General features: G+C 47.1%; 1 protein-coding gene across 9 annotated transcripts in view; it reads left to right on the forward strand.

Moving 5' to 3' along the window:
- LOC115132167 (extracellular sulfatase Sulf-2-like) overlaps positions 1–22966 on the forward strand; it is a 189243-nt gene extending 166277 nt beyond the window's left edge. For 6 of the 9 annotated variants that reach the window (XM_065020702.1, XM_029664476.2, XM_029664477.2 and 3 more), the window contains 14 exons: positions 6576–6704; positions 8143–8199; positions 11654–11789; positions 14478–14703; positions 17597–17894; positions 17991–18087; positions 19004–19098; positions 19273–19332; positions 19475–19638; positions 19704–19846; positions 20133–20250; positions 20656–20689; positions 22267–22320; positions 22841–22966. In XM_065020702.1, the coding sequence (XP_064876774.1) occupies positions 6576–6704; positions 8143–8199; positions 11654–11789; positions 14478–14703; positions 17597–17894; positions 17991–18087; positions 19004–19098; positions 19273–19332; positions 19475–19638; positions 19704–19846; positions 20133–20250; positions 20656–20689; positions 22267–22320; positions 22841–22871 (1642 nt within the window). In that variant the 3' untranslated portion in view covers positions 22872–22966. The remainder of the gene's footprint in view (positions 1–6575; positions 6705–8142; positions 8200–11653; positions 11790–14477; positions 14704–17596; positions 17895–17990; positions 18088–19003; positions 19099–19272; positions 19333–19474; positions 19639–19703; positions 19847–20132; positions 20251–20655; positions 20690–22266; positions 22321–22840) is intronic. The other 3 variants (XM_029664480.2, XM_029664481.2, XM_029664482.2) reach the window with 3 other exon arrangements.
- The last annotated feature ends 200 nt before the right edge of the window (positions 22967–23166 follow it).

A 23166-nucleotide genomic window follows, 5' to 3' on the forward strand; every position in this document is an offset into this window, starting at 1 on the left:
GTGTGTGAGGTGGGGGTGAGTGTGTTGTATGGCTGTATTATCTTTACTCGGAAGGGTACTGTGGATGACTTAACCCCTGTGGGACTGATCCTTACATCCGTACCTACATTAAGTCAAATGTATAAATACAAATCGTCTGAATCCTCTATATAGCTGGTCTATCCCCTTTATGACTCCATAAGATCACTGAAAGACCGACAGACAGACCGACAGACAGACAGACAGACAGACAGACAGACAGACAGACAGACAGACAGACAGACAGACAGACAGACAGACAGACAGACAGACAGACAGAGACCGACAGACAGAGACCGACAGAGACTGACTGACAGACAGAAAGACAGAGACCCGATCAACAGACAGACATAGACCGACAGAGACAGACAGAGACTGACACAGACAGACAGACAGACAGACAGACAGACAGACAGACAGACAGAGACCGACCGACAGAGACTGACAGACACTGACAGACAGAGACCGACAGAGACCGACTGACAGAGACCGACCGACCGACAGAGACAGAAAGACCTATAGAGACAGACAGACAGACCAACAGAGACAGACAGACCGACAGACAGACAGACCGACAGACAGACAGACAGACAGACAGACAGACAGACAGACAGACAGACAGACAGACAGACAGACAGACAGACAGACCGAATGACAGAGACAGATAGATCGATAGAGACAGACAGACCGATAGAGACAGATAGATCAATAGAGACAGATAGATCGATAGAGACAGACAGACCGAAACAGACCGACAGAGACAAAGACGATGACTGACACAGACAGATAGACAGACAGACTGACCGACAGAGACAGAGACAGACAGACCGACAGAAACAGACAGACAGACAGGGACAGACAGACAGACCGACAGAAACAGACAGACAGACCGACAGGGACAGACAGACAGACCGACAGGGACAGACAGACAGACCGACAGAGACAGACAGACAGCCCGACAGAGACAGAGAGACAGACCGAAACAGACCGACAGAGACAGAACGACAGAGACAGACAGACCGACAGAAACAGACAGACAGACAGCTAGACCGGGACAGACAGACCGACAGAAACAGACAGACAGACCGACAGGGACAGACAGACAGACCGACAGGGACAGACAGACAGACCGACAGAGACAGACAGACAGACCGAAACAGACCGACAGAGACAGAGACGACTGACTGACACAGACAGATACACCGACAGACAGACCGACAGAAACAGACAGACAGACAAACCAATAGAGACAGACAGACAGACCAATAGAGACAGACAGATCGATAGAGACAGACAGACCGACAGAGACGACCAACTGACACAGACAGACAGACAGACAGACAGACCGACAGAGACAGACAGACAGACAGACAGACAGACAGACAGACAGACCGATAGAGACAGACAGACAGACAAACCAATAGATACAGACAGACAGACCAATAGAGACAGACAGATGGACCAATAGAGACCGACAGATCGATAGAGACGACCGACTGACGCAGACAGACAGACAGACAGACAGACAGACAGACAGACAGACAGACAGACAGACAGACAGACAGACAGACAGACAGACTGACTGACTGACTGACTGACTGACCAATAGAGACAGACAGACCGACAGAGACGACAGACAGACAGACAGACAGACAGACAGACAGACAGACTGACTGACTGACTGACTGACTGACTGACTGACTGACTGACTGACAGACAGACAGACAGACAGACTGACTGACCAATAGAGACAGACAGACCGACAGAGACAGACCGACCGACAGACAGAAAGACAGACAGAGACAGACAGACAGAGACAGAACGACAGAGACAGACAGACCGACAGAAACAGACAGACAGACGACAGACCGGGAGAGACAGACAGACAGACAGACAGAGACAGACAGAGACAGAACGACAGAAACAGACAGACCGACAGGGACAGACCGACCGACAGACAGACAGACAGACAGACAGACAGACAGACAGACAGACAGACAGACAGACAGACAGACAGACAGACAGACAGACAGACAGAGACAGAATGACAGAAACAGACAGACCGACAGGGACAGACAGACAGACCGACAGAGACAGACAGAAAGACCGACCGACAGAAACAGACAGACAGACAGACAGACAGACAGATAGACCGATAGAGACAGACAGACGAATAGAGGCAGACAGATCGATAGAGACAGACAGACCGACAGAGACGACCGACTGACACAGACAGACAGACAGACAGATCGATAGAGACAGACAGACAAACCAATAGAGACAGACAGACAGACCAATAGAGACAGACAGATCGATAGAGACAGACAGACCGACAGAGACGACCAACTGACACAGACAGACAGACAGACAGACAGACAGACAGACAGACAGACAGACAGACAGACAGACAGACAGACAGACTGACTGACTGACTGACCAATAGAGACAGACCGACGACAGAGACAGACAGACAGACCGACCGACAGAAACAGACAGACAGACAGACAGACATACCGATAGGGACAGACAGACAGACCAATAGAGACAGACAGATCGATAGAGACAGACAGACCGACAGAGACGACCGACTGACACAGACAGACAGACAGACAGACAGACAAACAGACAGACAGACCGATAGAGACAGACAGACAGACCAATAGAGACAGACAGATCAATAGAGACAGACAGACCGACAGAGACAACCGACTGACACAGACAGACAGACAGACAGACAGACTGACTGACTGACCGATAGAGACAGACAGACAGACCGACAGAGACAGACAGACAGACCGACAGAGACAGACAGGCCAACCTATATAGACAGTCAGACCGACCAATAGACACAGACTGACCGACGGAGACAGACCGACCGACAGAGACAGACTGACCGACAGAGACAGACCGACCGACAGAGACAGACTGACCGACAGAGATAGACCGACAGAGACAGACAGACAGACAGACAGACAGATAGACCGATAGAGACAGACAGACAGACGAATAGAGGCAGACAGACCGATAGAGACAGACAGACCGACAGAGACGACCGACTGACACAGACAGACAGACAGACAGACAGACAGACAGACAGACAGACAGACAGACAGACAGACAGACAGACAGACAAACCAATAGAGACAGACAGACAGACCAATAGAGACAGACAGATCGATAGAGACAGACAGACCGACAGAGACAACCGACTGACACAGACAGACAGACAGACAGACAGACAGACAGACAGACAGACAGACAGACAGACAGACAGACTGACTGACTGACTGACCGATAGAGACAGACAGACAGACCGACAGAGACAGACAGGCCAACCTATATAGACAGACAGACCGACCAATAGACACAGACTGACCGACGGAGACAGACCGACCGACAGAGACAGACCGACCGACAGAGACAGACTGACAGAGACAGACTGACCGACAGACTGACCGACAGACAGACAGACTGACTAACTGACTGACTGACTGACTGACTGACTGACTGACCGACCGACAGACAGACAGACAGACAGACAGACAGACAGACAGACAGACAGACAGACAGACAGCATGACAAACCGACCGACAGAGAAGACCGACAGAGACATACCGACTGACAGACAGACAGACCGACAGACAGAGACGAACGGACCAACAGACGGACGGACCGACAGAGACAGATCTCATTTGTTTCTCCAGACTCCGTCCTGATCCAGCTTGGATGATTTAGATCAGGGGTGTCAAACTAATTTTGCCACGGGGGTCGCATTCAGTCTTCAACGAAGTCCGGATGGCCGTACTCAAAATTGGTTATATTTTCTTGCTGGCAAAATTAGCAAAAAATAGTCCTCTATCCATCGTTTTTATTTTTATTTGATCCTTGACTGTCTAGCTTTCATTTGGGTGATTATTAGTGAGCTGGACACGGTCAAGAATCTCAACGTAGGTTCGTTATCATTTCTACACAGTGTCATGACGTTGGCCTGGGGGTAGGTTTATGACAGTCATAAATACCTCTTCCCCCCTTTTCCTCTCTCTACCCTACTGATGTTACATTTGCAAACCCCTTGGTTAACATAGAGATTCTGGGAACATCAGAAGGTGGGGGGAAATGAACTATATTCTGGAAATCCGACCCATTGAACATATGCAGTGGTACTTAATGAATAGCGTGTCAGTTCAGTTGTCATCTGAGACATTCTCATCAATGATAAGATGACATAAACTCTACAGTGGAAAGTCTACACATCAGAGTTATCGGATTCACATGGAATTGTTGTTCAATTTAAATGTTTGAATATAAAATTATTGGTGAAGAGATTAAATGTAATTTTAGCTTCCAAATGAGAGATTTGGGTTTTCATAAGGTTAGGGCTCAATCAGTGGCCCACCCCTGTGAAGGGACATGGGTTATAAAACTTTTCAAACACGCCCTCCTCTCCCGTCCTATAAAAAGCCTTGACGACAATATAACCTCCTGTTCCGAGGATGTGAGGACGACGTTCCGATGTCAGAATGGTTCAGATATTAACTACAGAACGAAGCCAACATCAGCGTGAGCTTTGGTTGCGAATGGTATGAACTTTGAACTCTTATTCACTACAGAAGTGATACCTCCTAGCCGTTGAGTTAGCAACAGCAGCTGCAAACGAGGGTTAGGAAGGAACAGACAAGAGTATCCCGTCTATCACACAACAACGTTACTACAACGTATCCAATTGACCACCAGAGACATTCTTCAAAGGACTCGGTTTGGCAACACGGCCTTCCATCTACCACCAACCTACTGAAGCGCAGCTCAGAGTAAATATTTATTGCATTTTCCTTTTCCAAATGGGCGGTAATTTAGAATGCATAAGATACTGTATTTACGATAGCACAGCTTCTTCCTTTGTTACTCTCTTCCCGCTCTTTCACTCAAACCCAGCCCCTTTTCTTTTGTGTAACAAGCTGTCATATCTGTTCCGCCTGCTAGGGACGTTTTCCTTTATGACGTAATTTGTAATCAAGTTATGATTAATTATGTGTATGTGTAATTCTGTGTGAATAGTTTGGTATTTAGTAAATAAATAATTAAACCCAATTTTGTATTGCTGATTCAACTTGTTAGCCAGGGTTCGTGAAGATAACCAAGAATTTACAACTTTCAGATGAGACTGAATTAAGGTGACGATTAATATTGACTGCTATTGATGTAAAATATTACTAGGTCTTTAAGAGTTTATTCGGAAGATAACAGCTCTATAAATATTATTTTGTGGTGCCCGACTCTCTAGTTAATTACATTTACATGATTAGCTCAATCAGGTAATATTAATTACAGAGAAATTATTTTAAAGAATAGCATGTCATATCACTTAATAATAGCCAAAGACACGACAACAGTTTACATTTGGTTTTAGTCATTTTAAATAAATAAAATTTAATCAAACGGATTCGACACCTCTGATTTAGATAGTCGGTTTAACATCACCACTCGGTGTTAAGTCCTGTAGAGCCAGGGATTAGGTCACTCAGACCATCATCCATGTCCCTCTGTGCTCCTGCTCGATGTCATCACCTCTCAGCAATGCACAGCCAGTCTTATCACCCCACCCCAGCTTCAACCGGGACCCACCTCTCCCCAATCCTCTGGCTTTCCTTCCTCTCCCTTTCTCTCCTCTCATTTTCTCTCCTACCCTTAGTCCGACACAAGGTTTTGGGCATTAGTGTTGTTTACCACTGGCACGGTGTCTCTGTTCCCTGGAAAAGCAGATTACGACAGCAAAAGCCGTTTCACGAGGAGATCATGGGATTTCTCAGTTAGTGAAAAAGTGGATGGAGTGGGGGGAAGATTTAGGGAGGGGGGTGAGAGCCTAAAGGCTCCCGCGTGCTACCCAGCCGAAACATTTTGTGATGTTTTTGTTCGTTTTGTACTTCTGTAAATGTGTTTTTCTGCTGCTCGGGCACACATACATTTTTCTAGAGGCAAGCCGAAGTCAGTAGCTGAAGTCTATTCCCCTCAGTGATTGGTCAACAGTCGGGATTCTTCAATGAAGTCTTTGTTGTCATTCAACAAGAGACAACTCTTTTTCATGCACATTTTAAAAAATTGAGTTAGATGTAAAATTACTTGAATAAGATGTCCTCTGAAAAAACTGCAAAATTAATGACAGATTTCTTGAGTTATCTTAGATTAATTCTGACTATTCTGAGGAATACAGTGTCTCAAAATGGACAAACAATATTGTGCTTTTTTTTCCCTTTCGAAGCTGTTTTTTTTTTGGCGCCTTAAGGGTTAAATACCCTCCCCCCACCCCCCCACCCCACTTCCTTTTCCTCTCTCTGTCCTGAGGGTCATATTCCCTCCTGCCTAGATCTCTGGAGCAGTTATTTGTCATCTTCCCCTGCCTCCTCTACTCTCTCTCTCTGTCTCTCTCTCTCTCTCTCTGTCTCTCTCCACACAGACCCCTTTCTCCCTCTCTCTTATCAGCTGACTTTAACTGACCAGATACCATCTGATGATGCCTGGTAACGACCTCTATCTCATTATCTCCCCCTGCGTCTCCATAGCAACCCTCACATGGTGCTGAACATTGACCTGGCACCCACCATCCTGGACATCGCTGGCATGGACGTCCCTCCTGACATGGACGGCAAGTCCATCCTCAAGCTGCTGGACATAGAGAGACCAGTCAACAGGTGGGATATGGAGCCAAAAGGGAAACATCCTGCCCATGGATATTTTATGGCACGCTCATATAATATGTGTATTCTGTATGTTGGCAGGCCATAGATCACTGATAGAAGTAGCTATATATCCTCTAGGTGATTTATATTATTATGAGTCGTACATTGGCACAGGCCACTGACAGGTCTGAGTTCCCTCAGGGTTCCTGCTATACTCTGGTAAAATCACTGCAAAAGAGCCAAATCTAACACCTGAGTTTTCCTCAAAACTGTGGACCTGGCCCGGCATGCCAGGTTACCATGGCATCCGTTGAGATTACATCCACATCCCAGCGACACCTTTTCCTCCTGCCCAGCTTGGATATTGCTTTCGTTAATGAAAAAAAAATCTAAGAAAATATGAAATAATCCTTCTCCATTCTTCCAAGATGTGTCAACGGGGACCTGTGGTAATAACTACAGGAGCTTCCCTGCCAACGCCATCGAGTGAAGGAAGGTCTTTCACCAGCGGATGAGTGTGTGTGTGTGTGTGTGTGTGTGTGTGTGTGTGTGTGTGTGTGTGTGTGTGTGTGTGAGGGATTCTCTATTCCCTCTTCCAGCTTTGCAGCTGCAATCAGGGAGAGATGGATTCGCCAGCCTGTGAAATTGTCTGGCAGACAGAGGAGGCTGGGAGGCTAGCTGGCTGGTCTGATGTGGGGATGGGTTTTTGGAAGAGAGGAGGACAAGAGACTGGGTGGGATGGAGGAGAGCAGACCTGTGCTGGGTGTCTGCCTGGTCACTACTGCTGGCTGTGATGCCAATACCCCTCACAGAGATGAGAAAGAGATGGAGACCGAGAGAAAAGGCAATGAAAGAAGAGAGATGGAGAAAGAAAGGGCAAGGGAGGGAGAAGGAAAGGGCGAGGGAGGGAGAGGGAGGGAGAAGGAAAGGGCGAGGGAGGGAGAGGGAGGGAGAAGGAAAGGGCGAGGGAGGGAGAGGGAGGGAGAGGGAGAGATGGAAAGGGCGAGGGAGGGAGAGGTAGAAGGAGAGATGGAGAAGGAAAGGGCGGGGGAGGGAGAAGGAAAGGGCGAGGGAGGGAGAGGGAGGGAGAAGGAAAGGGCGAGGGAGGGAGCAGTGCGGGGGTCGATGGATCGATAACTCATATCTGAACACCCGGCCAGGAGAAGGTCAGAGCACCCAGACAAGAGACCAATTTATTCCACACACTTTCTTCCACATTCGATCACTCTTTCCCCCATCCTTTTCCTAAAGAACACCTGAAGTGTGGTGTCAATAGTTTTCCATTTGAGATCATTTGACCCAGGGCTGGTTTTGGTAATCACTGGAGGCTTCTGCTCTACAGACTGAAGGAATTCTGATTTCCTCAAGCGTTACATTGCATTCTGAATGTAGAACCTGGTCAATGAAGGAGATGGCCGATCAATTTGTCCTTTTCTCTCATGATTCTCAGGTTCCAGGTGAACAAGAAGGGGAAGGTGTGGCGAGACTCATTCCTGGTGGAGAGAGGGTGAGTCACGAGTAATAATGTCACTGTTTTAAATAACCATACTGCAGTTTATTTTTAATGTCTCTGTGTACCAATTAAGTCATCTGGTTACATCCATCTGAGTGTGTAATAGTGGATGGAGTAGGAAAGTCTCAATGCCTCATCAGTTTCTTGCCGTTAATATTACCCTACTGATACTTGATATCAAACCAAATCAGGCAAAGCTGTGGTTTACAGAATATTGTCATGACTAATTAGCATCTTGGACCATCCAGTAACAACCTACTGAATATACAGCTAAAAAATATAAATGCAACATGCAACAATTTCTAAGATTTAACTGAGTTCCAGTTCATATAAGGAAATCAGTCAATTGAAATAAATGCATTAGGCCTTAATCTATGGATTTCACTGGGAATACAGATATGCATCTGTTGGTCACAGATACCTTAAAAATAAGGTAGGGGCTTGGGTCAGAAAACCAGTCAGTATCTGGTGTGACCACTATTTGCCTCATGCAGCGTGACACATCTCCTTCACATAGAGTTGATCAGGCTGTGGAATGTTGTCCCACTCCTCTTCAATGGCTGTGCAAAGTTGCTGGATATACTGTATGCAGTCCATGGAAGAACTGTAACATGTTCAGCTTCGAGGAATCGTGTACAGATCCTTGCGACATGGGTCTGTGCTTTATCATGCTGAACCATGAGGTGATGGCAGCGGATGAATGGCACGACGATGGGCCTCGGGATCTTGTCATGGTATCTCTGTGCATTCAAATTGCCATCGATAAAATGTCATTGTGTTTCGTTGTCAGTAACTTATGCCTGCCCATACCATAAACCCACCACCACCATAGGGCACTGTTCACAACAGCAATCTGCTCGCCCACACAACGCCATACACGCTGAAACCGGGATTCATCCGTGAAGAGCCCACTAATCCAGCGTGCCTGAAGCCATCGTAGGAGAGCACTGAAGTTGGTTACGACGCTGAACTGCGGTCAGGTCAAGACCCTGGTGAGGACGGCGAGCATGTAGATGAGCTTCCCTGAGATGGTTTCTGATAGTTTGTGCAGAAATTCTTCGGTTGTCCAAACCCACCGTTTCATCAGCTGTCCGGGTGGCTGGTCGCAGACGATCCCGCAGGTGAAGAAACTGGATGTGGAGGTCCTGGCTGGCGTGGTTACACTTGGTCTGAGGTGAAGAAGCTGGATGTGGAGGTCCTGGCTGGCGTGGTTACACTTGGTCTGAGGTGAAGAAGCTGGATGTGGAGGTCCTGGCTGGCGTGGTTACACTTGGTCTGAGGTGAAGAAGCTGGATGTGGAGGTCCTGGTTGTCGTGGTTACACTTGGTCTGAGGTGAAGAAGCTGGATGTGGAGGTCCTGGTTGTCGTGGTTACACTTGGTCTGCGGTTGTGAGGCCGGTTGGACGTACAGTGCATTCAGAAAGTATTCAGAACATTTGACTTTGTCCACATTTTGTTACATTACAGCCTTATTCTGAAATGGATTCAATTGTTTTTTCCCTCATGGGCTTCTTCACTTTTGGCTACTTTCTGCGTTGAAACTGCCTGATGCACAAGCAATAAGACAGACTGTTACCCAGCCCATTCAAGCAGAGGAACATAAGCCCTCAACCCTCTCCCATCTCAGTCAGAAGCAGTGCAGAGACAGTCAAGCATACGTACAGTGTAACCCCCAGGTTAGAAAAGTGCCTAGTCCCCCAAACCAGCTGTCATGCAAAGATGCAGAGGAAAGCAAGAGAAACTGCACACACGTACAGTGCATTTGGAAAGTATTCAGACCCCTTGACTTTTCCCACTTTTTTTACATTTCAGCCAATCAAAAAATTGATTAAATATATTTTTTTTCCTCATCAATATACACACAATACCCCATAATGACAAAGCAAAAACAGGTTTTTGGAAATGTTTGCAAATGTATAAAATAAAATAAAATGAAAATATCACATTTACATAAGTATTCAGACCCTTTACTCAGTACTTTGTTGAAGCACCTTTGGCAGCGATTACAGCCTCGAGTCTTCTTGGGTATGATGCTACAAGTTTGGCGCACCCATATTTGGGGAGTTTCTCCCATTCTTCTGTGCAGATCCTCGCAAGCTCTGTCAGGTTAGATGGGGAGCGTCGCTGCACGGCTATTTAAAGGTCTCTCCAAAGATGTTAGATCGGGTTCAAGTCCGGGCTCTGGCTGGGTCACTCAAGGACATTCAGAGACTTGTCCCAAAGCCACTCCTGCATTGTCTTAGCTGTGTGTTTAGGGTCGTTCTCCAGTTGGAAGGGAAACCTTCACTCCAGTCTGAGGTCCTAAGTGCTCTGGAGCAGGTTTTCATCAAGGATCTCTGTACTTTGCTCAGTTCATCTTTTCCTTGATCCTGACTAGTCTCCCAGTCCCTGCCTCTGAAAAACGTCCCCACAGCATGATGCTGCCGCCACCATGCTTCACCATAGGGATGATGCCAGGTTTCCTCCAAACGTGATGCTTGGCATTCAGGCCAAAGAGTTCAACCTTGGTTTAATCAGACCAGAGAATATTGTTTCTTATGGTCTGAGAGTCTTTAGGTGCCTTTTGGAAAACTCTAAGAGGGCTGTCATATATTTTACTGAGGAGTGGCTTCAGCTCTACCATAAAGGCCTGATTGGTGGAGTGCTGCAGAGATGGTTGACCTTCTGGAAGGTTCTCCCATCTCCACACAGGAACTCTGGAGCTCTGTCAGAGTGACCATCAGGTTCTTGGTCACCTCCCTGACCAAGGCCCTTCTCTCCCAATTGCTTGTTTGGCGGGGCGGCCTGCTCTAGGAAGAGTCTTGTTGGTTCCAAACTTCTTCCATTTAAGAATGATGGAGGCCACTGTGTTCTTGGGGACCTTCAATGCTGCATAAATGTTTTGGTACCCTTCCCCAGATCTGTGCCTCGGCATAATCCTGTCTCGGAGCTCGACGGACACTTCCTTTGACCTCATGACTTTGTTTTTGCTCTGACATGGACTGTGATGAAATGAACATTAAAATGAAATGAACATTAGAAATTAAATGAACATTAGAAATGAACATTAAATTATCTGGCAATGAAAGAATTAGATATATTCTGAACAATAAATGATCAACATTTGATCAAATCTGGCAGCCATTCCTCTCCTACTTGGACGAGTCGGCGCTGTGAATTTGTACTTATTAACGCACTCTCAATTGTAATATTTGAATCTACCTTTTGGCAGTATGTGCTGGCCCTGTCACCCGAGCAGTTGGGGGGGAGGCAAAGGAGAAATGCTCAGAAACAGGGACGTAAACAAATTTGTGCACAACATTTGAGAGAAATATGTTTTTTTGTGCGTATGGAATTCCTGCTGTCTTTTATATTTCAGCTCATGAAACATGGGACCAACACTTTACATGTTGCATTTATATTTTTGTTCAGTACAGTTCCATAACTGTGTGTGTGTGTGTTATCACAGGAAGCTGCTTCACATACGTGATGCGCCTCCAGGGAAGGATGTGGCCCAGGAGGAGAACTTCCTGCCTAAGTACCAGCGGGTCAAGGACTTGTGTCAGAGAGCAGAGTACCAGACACCCTGCCAACAGCTGGGACAGGTAGGCAGCAGGCACACACACATTATATGGTCACACTTGAATTAACAGTCAAATTCCCAGTAACACACACACTCAGACTCACAGATGCACAAGCATAACACTCTAGACGGAAGACACTTAAGACATATGAAGACGCTTGACAGTTGACACGGTGCCTTTGGAAAGTATTCAGACCCCTTGACTTTTTCCATATTTTGTTACGTTACAGCCTTATTCTAAAATGTATTAAAATATATGAAAAATCCTCATCAATCTACACTCAATACCCCATCATGACAAAGTGAAAACTGTTTTTTAGAAATGTTTGCAAATGTATTAAAGATTAAAAACAGAAATACCTTATTTACATAAGTATTCAGACCCATTGCTATGAGACTCGAAATTGAGCTCAGGTGTGTCCTGTTTCCATTGATCATCCTTGCGATGTTTCTACAACTTGATTGGAGTCCACCTGTGGTAAATTCAATTGATTGGACATGATTTGAAAAGGCACACACCTGTCTATATAAGGTCCCACAGTTGACAGTGCATGTCAGAGCAATAACCAAGCCACGAGGTTGAATGAATTGTCCTCAGAGCTCCGAGACAGGATTGTGTCGAGGCACAGAGCTGGGGAAGGGTAACAAAACATTTCTGCAGCATTGAAGGTCCCCAAGAACACAGTTGCCTCCATCATTCTTAAATGGAAGAAGTTTGGAGCCATCGAGACTCTTCCGAGAGCAGGCCCCCTGGCCAAACTGAGCAATCGTGGGAAAAGGGCCTTGGTTAGGAAGGTGACCAAGAACCCGATGGTCACTCTGAAGAAGCTCCAGAGTTCCTCTGTGGAGATAGGAGAACCTTCCAGAAGGACAACCATCTCTGCAGCACCACCAATCTGGCCTTTATGGTAGAGTGGCCAGACGGGAGCCACTCCTCAGTAAAAGTTATATGACAGCCCGCTTGGAGTTTGCCAAAAGGCACCTAAAGACTCTCAGACCATGAAAAACAAGATATTCTGGTCTGATGAAACCAAGATTGAACTCGTTGGCCTGAATGCCAAGCTTCACGTCTGGAGGAAACCTGGCACCATCCCTACAGTAAAGCATGGTGGTGGCAGCATCATGCTGTGGGGGTGTTTTTAAGCGGCAAGGACTGGAAGACTAGTCAGGATCGAGGGAAAGATGAACGGTGCAAAGCACTGAGAGATCCTTGATGAAAACCTGCTCCAGAGCGCTCAGGATCTCAGACTGGGGCAAAGGTTCACCTTCCAACAGGACAACAACCTTAATTAAGCACACAGCCAAGATAACGTAGGAGTGGCTTCAGAACAAGTCTCTGAATGTCCTTGAGTGACCCAGCCACAGCCCAGACACAACCCGATTTGAACATCTCTGGAGAGAACTGAAAATAGCTGTACAGCTACGCTCCCCATCCAACCTGACAGAGCTTGAGAGGATCTGCAGAGAAGAATAGGAGAAAGATTGATGAGCGAGTTACAAAATATTTTTTATCCATTTTAGAATAAAGCTGTAATGAAACAACATGTGGACAAAGTCGAGGGGTCTGAATACTTTCCGACTAAGTCACTTCCAATCATCCATCTCTTCTTGGCATTCCACCTCCATTAGTATCAGTTAATTGGTATGTCTGACATTCTACTTAAAATGGCTCTGTATCCTCTTGATCACCTGCTGGTGTAGAGAGATAGTGAGCTGCTGGGTTTTGTTATTTTGGAGAGGTATAGGGAAGGAGTGGAGTATATACCCTGCAGGTTGGTTTCTCAGTGGGTGTAGACAGGATAGACAGGTGCTTTTGTCACTCTCTGTCCCCAATGACAGACAGACAGGAGGACCAACCTTTGAAACTGAAGAGCTGTGTTTCAGGTGATTAGGCTTTGAGTCAGGTCTGTTGCCATAGCTATGCCCCCCAGGCCACACACACATGAACACCCCCTCCACCTCGCTAATGACAGACAGTGGGGGAGTGTGTGTGACAGTTCTTTAGCTGTCAGATCAAACGCACCTGCCATTCCAAGCTCTTAGATCTATCTTAACAACGTTGACCATTGAACAGTAGTTCCCGAGGGGTCTCTGTATCCAACCTATCAATCTCCCCCACTCTCACTTCTTTTTGTTCCTGTCTCTCCTGAAGTAGAAAGTCCTTTCTCACTGTCAGCGGCTCTCTTATTCTCTCTTGGATCCTGTTGGATTTCCTCTTTGACACGTCTACTCCCGTTCCCCATCTGACATCGAATATGTTCATTAGAAAGCTCTCTCTGTAGAGTAACCACAGACAGAGAAAGTGTCAACAGACTCTGTGTCATAAATAGATGGAGACTGAGCTGCAGCAGCCCTGCTTGGTCCTCTGTCTGTGTACACTACTGTGCTGTAGCTGCCTGTTCATTATGACAGAATGGGACGGTGTGGGAGCAGAGATGAGAAGGGGAAGAGACGAGGATCTTGTCACATGCAGGTCCTCTCCTCTCTGCCGTGCCATGGTTTGTCATCATCACCTGTTAACTGCAGACAACAACATCGCAGACGGGGGAATGGACGTTCATTTGAGGCTACTTAGCGCCGCTTGTTTCCACCTGCAAGTCATTTCACCTCGAAAAGCACGGCGCGCGTGTGTGTGTGTGTGTGTGTAAAGACACACTATAGGTTTCTCTCAGTGTTATCTTATGTCCCCCTCTCCTCTGTCTCCCTGCAGAAGTGGCAGTGTTTGGAGGATGCCACAGGGAAGCTGAGGCTGTATAAGTGCAAGGGCATGGCCAGCATGTCGGCAACCCGGAAGGATGGCCCTGCCAACATCAAGTCCAAGTACTACCCCCAGCACAAGGCGGAGCACAACACAGAGCATGATGGCTGTAACTGTGACCAGCACCCCAGCTTCAGACTCAGCACCTTGAAGAAGAAGAAGTTGCTCTCCAAGAAGAGTAAGTGGAGTGGAAAGAATGTGTTTCTCTCGCACTCATAAACAAACACTCTTGTCACACACACAAAATTCTGCTTTACAAAATGGTCCTCACCTCACTCACTCAACCTTGCATGAACGCAGTCTCACTTCTTGTCACGGATGTGGAATGTGGGCGTCACCTTGTGGAGACAATAATAACTTCACCCACAGTCATTATTGAAAGGTTGTGTAACTTTGTGGGCGACCCAGACAAATTCACATAAAAATGTAATCTGTCATTCTACTTGAAAGCAAGTGTGATAAGTGGTAGGTCTGTTCTATGTTCCCTATTTCTATGATTTCTGTGGTTAAGTTGAGCTTTTGCATCTTTTTACTTTCTGTTTTGCACACCAGCTTCAAACAGCAAAAAATACAATGCGTGTTTAGTTATTAATACATTGTGTATATAGTTCAATTGTCAAGCCCTGACCATAGAGAGCCTTTTTATTTCTCTATTTGGTTAGGTCAGGGTGTGATTAGGGTGGGCATTCTATGTTTTCTATTTCTTTGTTTTTGGCCGAGTGTGGTTCCCAATCAGAGGCAGCTGTCTATCGTTGTCTCTGATTGGGAATCATACTTTTCCCACCTGTGTTTTGTGGGTAGTTATTTTCTATTTAGTATCTGTTTACCTGACAGAACTGTTCGATTTCGTTTTGTTACTTTGTTCAGTGTTTCTTTGATCAATAAAATCATGAACACTTTCCACACTGCGCTTTGGTCCACTCATTCCGACAAGAGCCGTTACAGAACTACCCACCAAAGAAGGACCAAGCAGCGTGTTCAAAAGGACGAGTGGACATGGGAGGAGATCTTAGACGGGAAAGGACCCTGGGTGCAGGCTGGAGAGTATCGCTGTCCGAAGGAGGACATGGAGGCAGCTAAAGCGGAACGGCGACATTACGAGTTGAACGAAGTAAGCACGAGAGGCAGCCCCAAAAACTTTTGGGGGGAGGCACACGGGGTGATTGGCGGAGTCAGGGTTCAGACCTGAGCCAACTCCCCGTGTTTACCGTGGGGAGTGAGTGACTGGTCAAGCACAGTGTTATCCAGTTCTGAGCAACAAGCCTTCGGTGAGCAGCCACAGCCCAGTGCGCTCTCTGCAAGCTCCCCGCAGTTGCCGTGCTAGAGTGGGCATTCAGCCAGGAGGGATTGTGCCGGCTCAGCGTTCCTGGCCTCCGGTGCGTCTCTTCGGCCCAGGCTATCCTGCGCCAGCTCTACGCACGGTATCCCCAGTTCGCCAGCACAACCCAGTGCGGCCTGTTCCAGCTCCCCGCACTTGCCGGGCTATGGGGGGTATTCAGCCAGGACGAGTTGTGCCAGCTCTGCGCTCCAGACCTCCGGTGTGCCTCCACGGTCCAGTGTGTCCTGCACTGGCTTTATGCATTATGCCTCCAGTGTGCCGTCATAGCCCAGTGCGACCGTTGCCAGCTCTCCACACTCACCGAGCTAGATTGGGTATCCAGCAAGGATGTGTTGTGGCAGCTCCACTCACTAGGCTGCCAGTACGTCTCCTCAGTCCGGTGAGACCTGTTCCAGCTCCATTTATGAAGCCTCCAGTGATGATCCATGGCCCGAAGCCTCCAGTGATTATCCATGGCCCGAAGCCTCCAGTGATGATCCATGGCCCGAAGCCTCCAGTGATGATCCATGGCCCGAAGCCTCCAGTGATGATCCATGGCCCGAAGCCTCCAGTGATGATCCATGGCCCGAAGCCTCCAGTGATGATCCATGGCCCGAAGCCTCCCGTGATGATCCATGTGTCGAAGCCTCCAGTGATGATCCATGGCCCGAAGCGTCCCGTGATGATCCATGGCCCGAAGCCTCCAGTGATGGTCCGGAGCCTGCAGCGACGGTCCCCAGTCCGGAGCCTCCGGCGATGATCGGTGGTCCCCAGTCCGGAGCCTCCAGCGATGGTCCCCAGTCCGGAGCCTCCGGCGATGATCGGTGGTCTGGTTCCTCCGGCGATGATCTGTGGCCCGGTTCGTCCAGGGAAGGTCCATGCACCAGGGCCGCCACCTAAGCGGAGGGATCTGCGGGCGGAGGCGGGTCTATGACCCGCACTGGAGCCGCCGCTATGAATCGATGCCCGCCCGGACCCTCCCCTTTAGTGTCAGGTTTTGCAGCCTGAGTCCGAACCTTGGGGGGGTGGGTACTGTCACGCCCTGACCTTAGAGAGCCTGTTTATTTCTGTATTTGGTTAGGTCAGGGTGTGATTAGGGTGGGCATTCTATGTTTTCTATTTCTTTGTCTTTGGCCGAGTGTGGTTCCCAATCAGAGGCAGCTGTCTATCGGTGTCTCCGATTGGGAATCATACTTAGGCAGCCTTTTTCCCACCTGTGTTTTGTGGGTGGTTATTTTCTGTTTAGTATCTGTTTACCTGACAGAACTGTTCACTTTCGTTTTGTTACTTTGCTCGAGTGTTTCTTTGATCAATAAAATCATGAACACTTTCCATGCTGCGCTTTGGTCCACTCATTCCGACGAGAGCCATTACATCAATGATGCTCTACACCCCTCAAATAAAAATCTGGACCTCAAAGCCAATTCCACTGCTGTTTAATTTCCCCCCTCTAATCAGGAACTGATTTAGACCTGGGACACCAGGTGTGTACAATTAATTATGAGGTAGAACAGAAAGCCAGCAGGCTCCGGACCTTGTATGGTAAGATTTGAATACCTCTGCTCTACATTATAGAAGGCTTGTTTTGTCACATGAACTGAAATTAGGTGAACATGATAGAATTTTGTCAACCAGTAAATGGCAGAGCGATTTCTACATATTTCACCTTTAATGAGTATCATAGGGCCTGATAGGGTTTATATACTGACTGTAGCAATCCCTCCACTATCTCACCCTGCCCTCCTCCTGACAGAGATGAAAGCCATCAAGAGCTACGCCCGTAACCGTTACTCCCGCTCTGTGGAGATGGAGATAGGAGGGGACCTGTATGCTGTAGACTTGGAGGATGGATACCAGCCTGTACCGGCCCCCAGGAACCTCAGCCAGGCTGGGGCCAGGACCCCACGCGACGACACTGAGGACGACTTCAGTGGCATGGGGGTCACTGTCACCATCACCCCCAGGACTAGCAGCAACAGTCTAGCTATTGTATCTTCTGGAATCAAAGTCACACACAGGTCAGGGAGTGTGTGGATGTTCAATGTGGATGGGTGGGTTTGTTTGTAGTGTGTTAGTACTGCATGTTGAGTGTGTTGTTGTGTTAGTTATTGATTAGGCTAAATGCTCAGTGTGTATCCTGTCCTCAGGTGCTCTATTCTGGCCAATGACACAGTGAAGTGTGATACAGGGATCTATAAGTCCCTGCAGGCCTGGAAGGACCACAAACTCCACATCGATCACGAGGTGAGTCTTCTCAGCCACTCACATAACTGATGTTTTATTCCTCAATGCAGTTAATTATCTTCAGTGGTCACAGTGATCGTGTCATGACAATCAATAACTGACAATGAAATCGATGACAATTATGAACAGCATCAATGATTGTGTAATTATTACTTAGTTGAATAAAGTCTGCTATTGACACACACATCCTCAGATTCAGTTCCTGTGTTGAATCCACTGAGGGCACAAAACATTAGGAACACCTTCCTAATCTTCCTAATATTGATTGGCATCCCCTTTTTCCCCGAGAACAACCTCAATTCGTCGAGGCATGAACTCTATCGATACCTTATAAAGAGCTCCACAGGGATGCTGGCCCATGTTGACTCCAATGCTTCCCACAGTTGTTTCAAATTGGCTGGATGTCCTTTGGGTGGTGGACCATTCTTGATACACACGGGAAATTGTTGAGTGTGGAAAAACCCAGCAGTGTTGCAGTTCTTGAGACAAACCGGAGGACCTGGCCCGTTCAAAGGCACTTAAATCTTTTGTCTTGCCCATTCACCCTTTGAATGGCGCACATACACAATCCATGGCTCAATTGTCTTACAAATCCTTCTTTAACCAGTCTGCTCCCCTTCAGCTACACTGATTGAAATGGATTTAACAGGTGACATCAATAAGGGATCATAGCTTTCACCTGGTCAGTCAGTCATGGAAGGAGCAGGTGTTCCTAATGTTATGTACACTCAGTGCATATGCCATTTAGCAGACACTTTATTCCAAACGATGTACAGTTATGCCTGCATACATTTTACATACCTGTGGCCCCGGTAAAACAACTTCTGGCATTGCAAGCGCCATGCTCTACCAACGGAGCTACAGAAGCCCTCATTGTTGTGATATTCCTCGATCTAATGCCCTGCATCTCTGTTAGATTGAGACCCTGCAAACAAAGATCAAGAACCTAAGAGAGGTTAGGGGTCACCTGAAGAAAGCCCGCCCAGAGGAGTGTGACTGCAACCACTACATGTAAGGACCAAACATCCTCTTAGGAATCCATCGTTTTATTACCAATATCCTTCCACATACTAAATGGCAGCATTAGATGTGCTTACAGTGACGATAACGGCTGTCTGCCAGACTTGAAGAGGTTTACTCCATGCTCATAAAGACTGATTATGTAAATATCTGTCTGTGTTTCAGCTACAAGTCTAAGTACAAGAGTAAGCTCAGGCACAAAGGAGGCAGCATTCACCCATTCAGGTAAGGGGGTGGGTTTGTGTATAAGAAAGGGACATATACTGTTTGTGTGCTTCTGCCTGTGTAGTGATTGCATATCTACAGTGTGTATTTGAATGTGCCACTGTGTGATGTGTGTATTTCTATGTGTGTGTGACGTCATCAGGAAGGGTCAGGATAAGAAGGCGTGGTTACAGAAAGAGCAGAAGAGGAGGAAGAAGATGCGGAAGCTGCTGAAACGTCTGAGGAACAACGACACCTGTAGCATGCCTGGTCTCACCTGCTTCACCCACGACAACCAGCACTGGCAGACCGCCCCCTTCTGGACAAGTAAGAGACTACACACACACAAACACATACTCACACTAGCATTACTGACTATTCTCTGTCTGCAGTGGGTCCGTTCTGTGCCTGCACCAGTGCCAACAACAACACCTACTGGTGTCTGAGGACCATCAACGAGACACACAACTTCCTCTTCTGCGAGTTTGCTACTGGCTTCCTGGAGTACTTTGACCTCAACACGGATCCCTACCAGGTCAGTATTCAATCCTCACCGCAAGCACTCCTCTGTAAAGATGCCTTCTAACATTCACTATTGGGGGCAAGTGGTTGAATCAACGTTGTTTCCACGTCATTTCAATAAAATGACGTCGAACCAATGTGGAATAGACATTGAATTGACATCTGCGCCCAGCGGGTAGCCTGCTGCCCTGTTTCAAGATAGCAAAGTGAAAATCAGCTGTTATATAAGAGACGTTAGACCCACCTGTACACTCTCTCTCTCGTTCTCTCTCTCTCTCTCTCTCTCTCTCTCCGTGTAGCTGATGAATGCTGTGAACACGCTGGACCGAACCGTCTTAAACCAGCTCCACGTTCAACTCATGGAGCTCCGCAGCTGCAAGGGCCACAAGCAGTGCAACCCCCGCAACCTAGAGCTGGGTGAGTTCCTCTCTCACACACACACACACACACACACACACACACACACTATGCCAGGTTGTTGTGGGTTGTGACTACAGACGAATGATCTCTGTTTGGCATCCTCATCCTCATCATCCTCACCACCAGACCCAAGTCATGCCTGGATTTCTGTTCTTGCATTACTTCTCATGTATCAGATCTTGAACTGCATTGGAAACAGTTACAACCGCTCCCTTCGGAATGTGTTTTGTTCCTGAAAACCTTTTTCTACTTGTATTTATTTGAATTTCAGATAACATTTTGGCTTTAAAAGGACTGCTCTTTCTAAAGCGTTTGAAAGCCTCTCTTAACGAGGTCTCTGTGCCTTCATTGATAGGAATCTGTTCCTATATTCTCTAACCACTGCTATTGTCTCTTCTTCAGGAGGCAGAGAACGAAGCAGCTTTGATGAATACAGGTATCTTTACTCATTGACTTGAACACCAATCAGCACTTAACGATTTATTAGATATTAGTACTATATATATAAGATTTATATAAATATTCCTAAAAGTTAGCACACATACTTGGTCTAGAATACATTGACAAAATACACAACACTTAGAGAATACATACAGTGCAGTTGGAAAATATTCAGACCCTTCCCTTTTCTAACTTTTTGTGACGTCACAGCCTTATCCTAAAATGGATTAAATAAATAAAACATCTAGACACAATACCCCATAATGACAAAGCGAAAACAGGCTTTTAGAATTTTTTTGCAAATTCATTCAAAATAAAAAACAGAAATATCTTATTTACATAAGTATTCAGACCCTTTGGGAGAAGGGCCTTGGTCAGGGAGGTGACCAAGAACCTGATGGTCACTCTGACAGAGCTCTAGAGTTCCACTGTGGATATGGGAGAACCTTCCAGAGGGGCAACCATCTCTGCAGCACTCTACCCATCAGGCCTTTATGGTGGCCAGACTGAAGCCACTCTTCAGTAAAAGGCACATGACAGCCCGCTTGGACTTTGCAAAAGGCACCTAAAGGACTCTGACCATGAGAAACAAGATTCTCTGGTCTGATGAAACCCCGATGGAACTCTTGGGCCTGAATGCCAAGCGTCACGTTTGGAGGAAACCTGGCACCATTCCTACGGTGAAGCATAGTGGTGACAGCATCATGCTGTGGGGATGTTTTTCAGCAGCAGGGACTGGAAGACGAGTCAGGATCAATGGAAAGATGAACGGAACAAAGTACAGAGAGATCCTTGATGAAAGCACTCAGGACCTCAGACTGGGACGAAGGTTCCCATTCCAACAGGACAACGACCCTAAGCACACAGCCACGACAACGCAGGAGTGGCTTCGCGACAAGGCTCTCTGAATGTCCTTGTGTGGCCCAGCCAGAGCCCGGACTGGAACCCGATTTAACATTTCTGGAGAGACCTGAAAATAGCTGTGCAGTGACGCTCCCCATCCAACCAGACAGAGCTTGAGAGGATCTGCATAGCACAATGGGAGAAACTCCCCAAATACAGGTGTGCCAAGATTTTCACTTCATACCTAAGAAGATTTGAGGCTGTAATCGCTACCAAAGGTGCTTCAACAAAGTACTGAGTAAAGGGTCTGAATACTTGTGTAAATGTGATATTTCCTTTTTTCTTTTGTAGCAGAAATTCTAAAAACCTGTTTTGTCATTGTGGAGTATTGTGTGTAGATTGAGGGGGGAAAAAAACAATTTAATACATTTTAGAATAAGGCTGTAATGTGGAAAAAGTCAAGGGGTCTGAATACTTTCCAAATGCACTGTACGTGTGGGGCGAGGGTGTTTTTTGGTGTTGTGTGCAGTTTCTCTTGCTTTCCTCTGCATCTTTGCATGACAGCTGGTTTGGGGGACTGGGCACTTTTCTAACCTGGGGGTTACACTGTATGTATGCTTGACTGTCTCTGCACTGCTTCTGACTGAGGATGGGAGAGGGTTGAGGGCTTATTTTCCTCTGCTTGAACGGGCTGGGTAACAGTCTGTCTTATTGTCGCTTGTGCATCAGGCAGTTTCAACGCAGAAAGTGGCCAAAAGTGAAGAAGCCCACCTCCAAATCACTGTGAGTTTGGACATCCCATCTGGTCCTCACGATGCCACCAGTCACCTCTAACTGAGCTTTTCTTCCTCTCTTTCCTCTCTTCCTTCTCTGTAGTTTTTTCAACTCTGGGTTCGTCCAGGCTTGCATGCTGATCTCTGCCAGTTCTAGTTTATAACCACGTCTTTCTCACTCTCCTGTCTTTCTGCATGGATGTTCTGACCTGCACAGCTCTGCTCACATCTCACCAGGGCGTCATCCACCCCCACCGCCCAACACATCTGCCTTAATCATCTTATCATCTCTGTCTATTGGTTGACTTTTCTCTTTTATGACGTTTCATATGGTCTCTTATAATGTCTCTTTCTGATACTCTGTGTTTTGTGATTTATCTCTATAGTTGCCTGATATACTAGAGCCTGATGTGAATATCTCAGCATCAACCCATTCACGTGGTGCTGGCGGGAAGAGATACAGACATAACAGGTGCCAGAGGTTTACTGTGGATGACACTGTTTTTGTCTGTGTGCTTTTGTCTCATCAGAGGACAGATCTGGGAAGGCTGGGAGGGATAGGGTCCATGAGGCCAGAGTGGCCCCACCCGAAGTGCCCACTGTGGGGGGAACGGGAATGGACTGGTCAGAACTTGAACCCTTGTACAGACTTGACGAGCACGCCTACGATCTCAAACTCAACTTCAACGTCAGCCTGGAGGACTGGGACAACTTTTGCGGAACCGTGGACAGGATGTTCACGTTGCTCGGCAACTTCAACCACCAGCCGAACGGGCCCCGCAGCAACGTAATTCCCGGGGAGGGGAGAGGAGGAAGAGACCACGCCCTGGTGTCATCAACGGACCAATCAACCTCA

The sequence above is a fragment of the Oncorhynchus nerka genome, linkage group LG7 (assembly GCF_034236695.1).
Source record: "Oncorhynchus nerka isolate Pitt River linkage group LG7, Oner_Uvic_2.0, whole genome shotgun sequence".
In the NCBI taxonomy this organism is placed as follows: Eukaryota; Metazoa; Chordata; class Actinopteri; order Salmoniformes; family Salmonidae; genus Oncorhynchus; species Oncorhynchus nerka.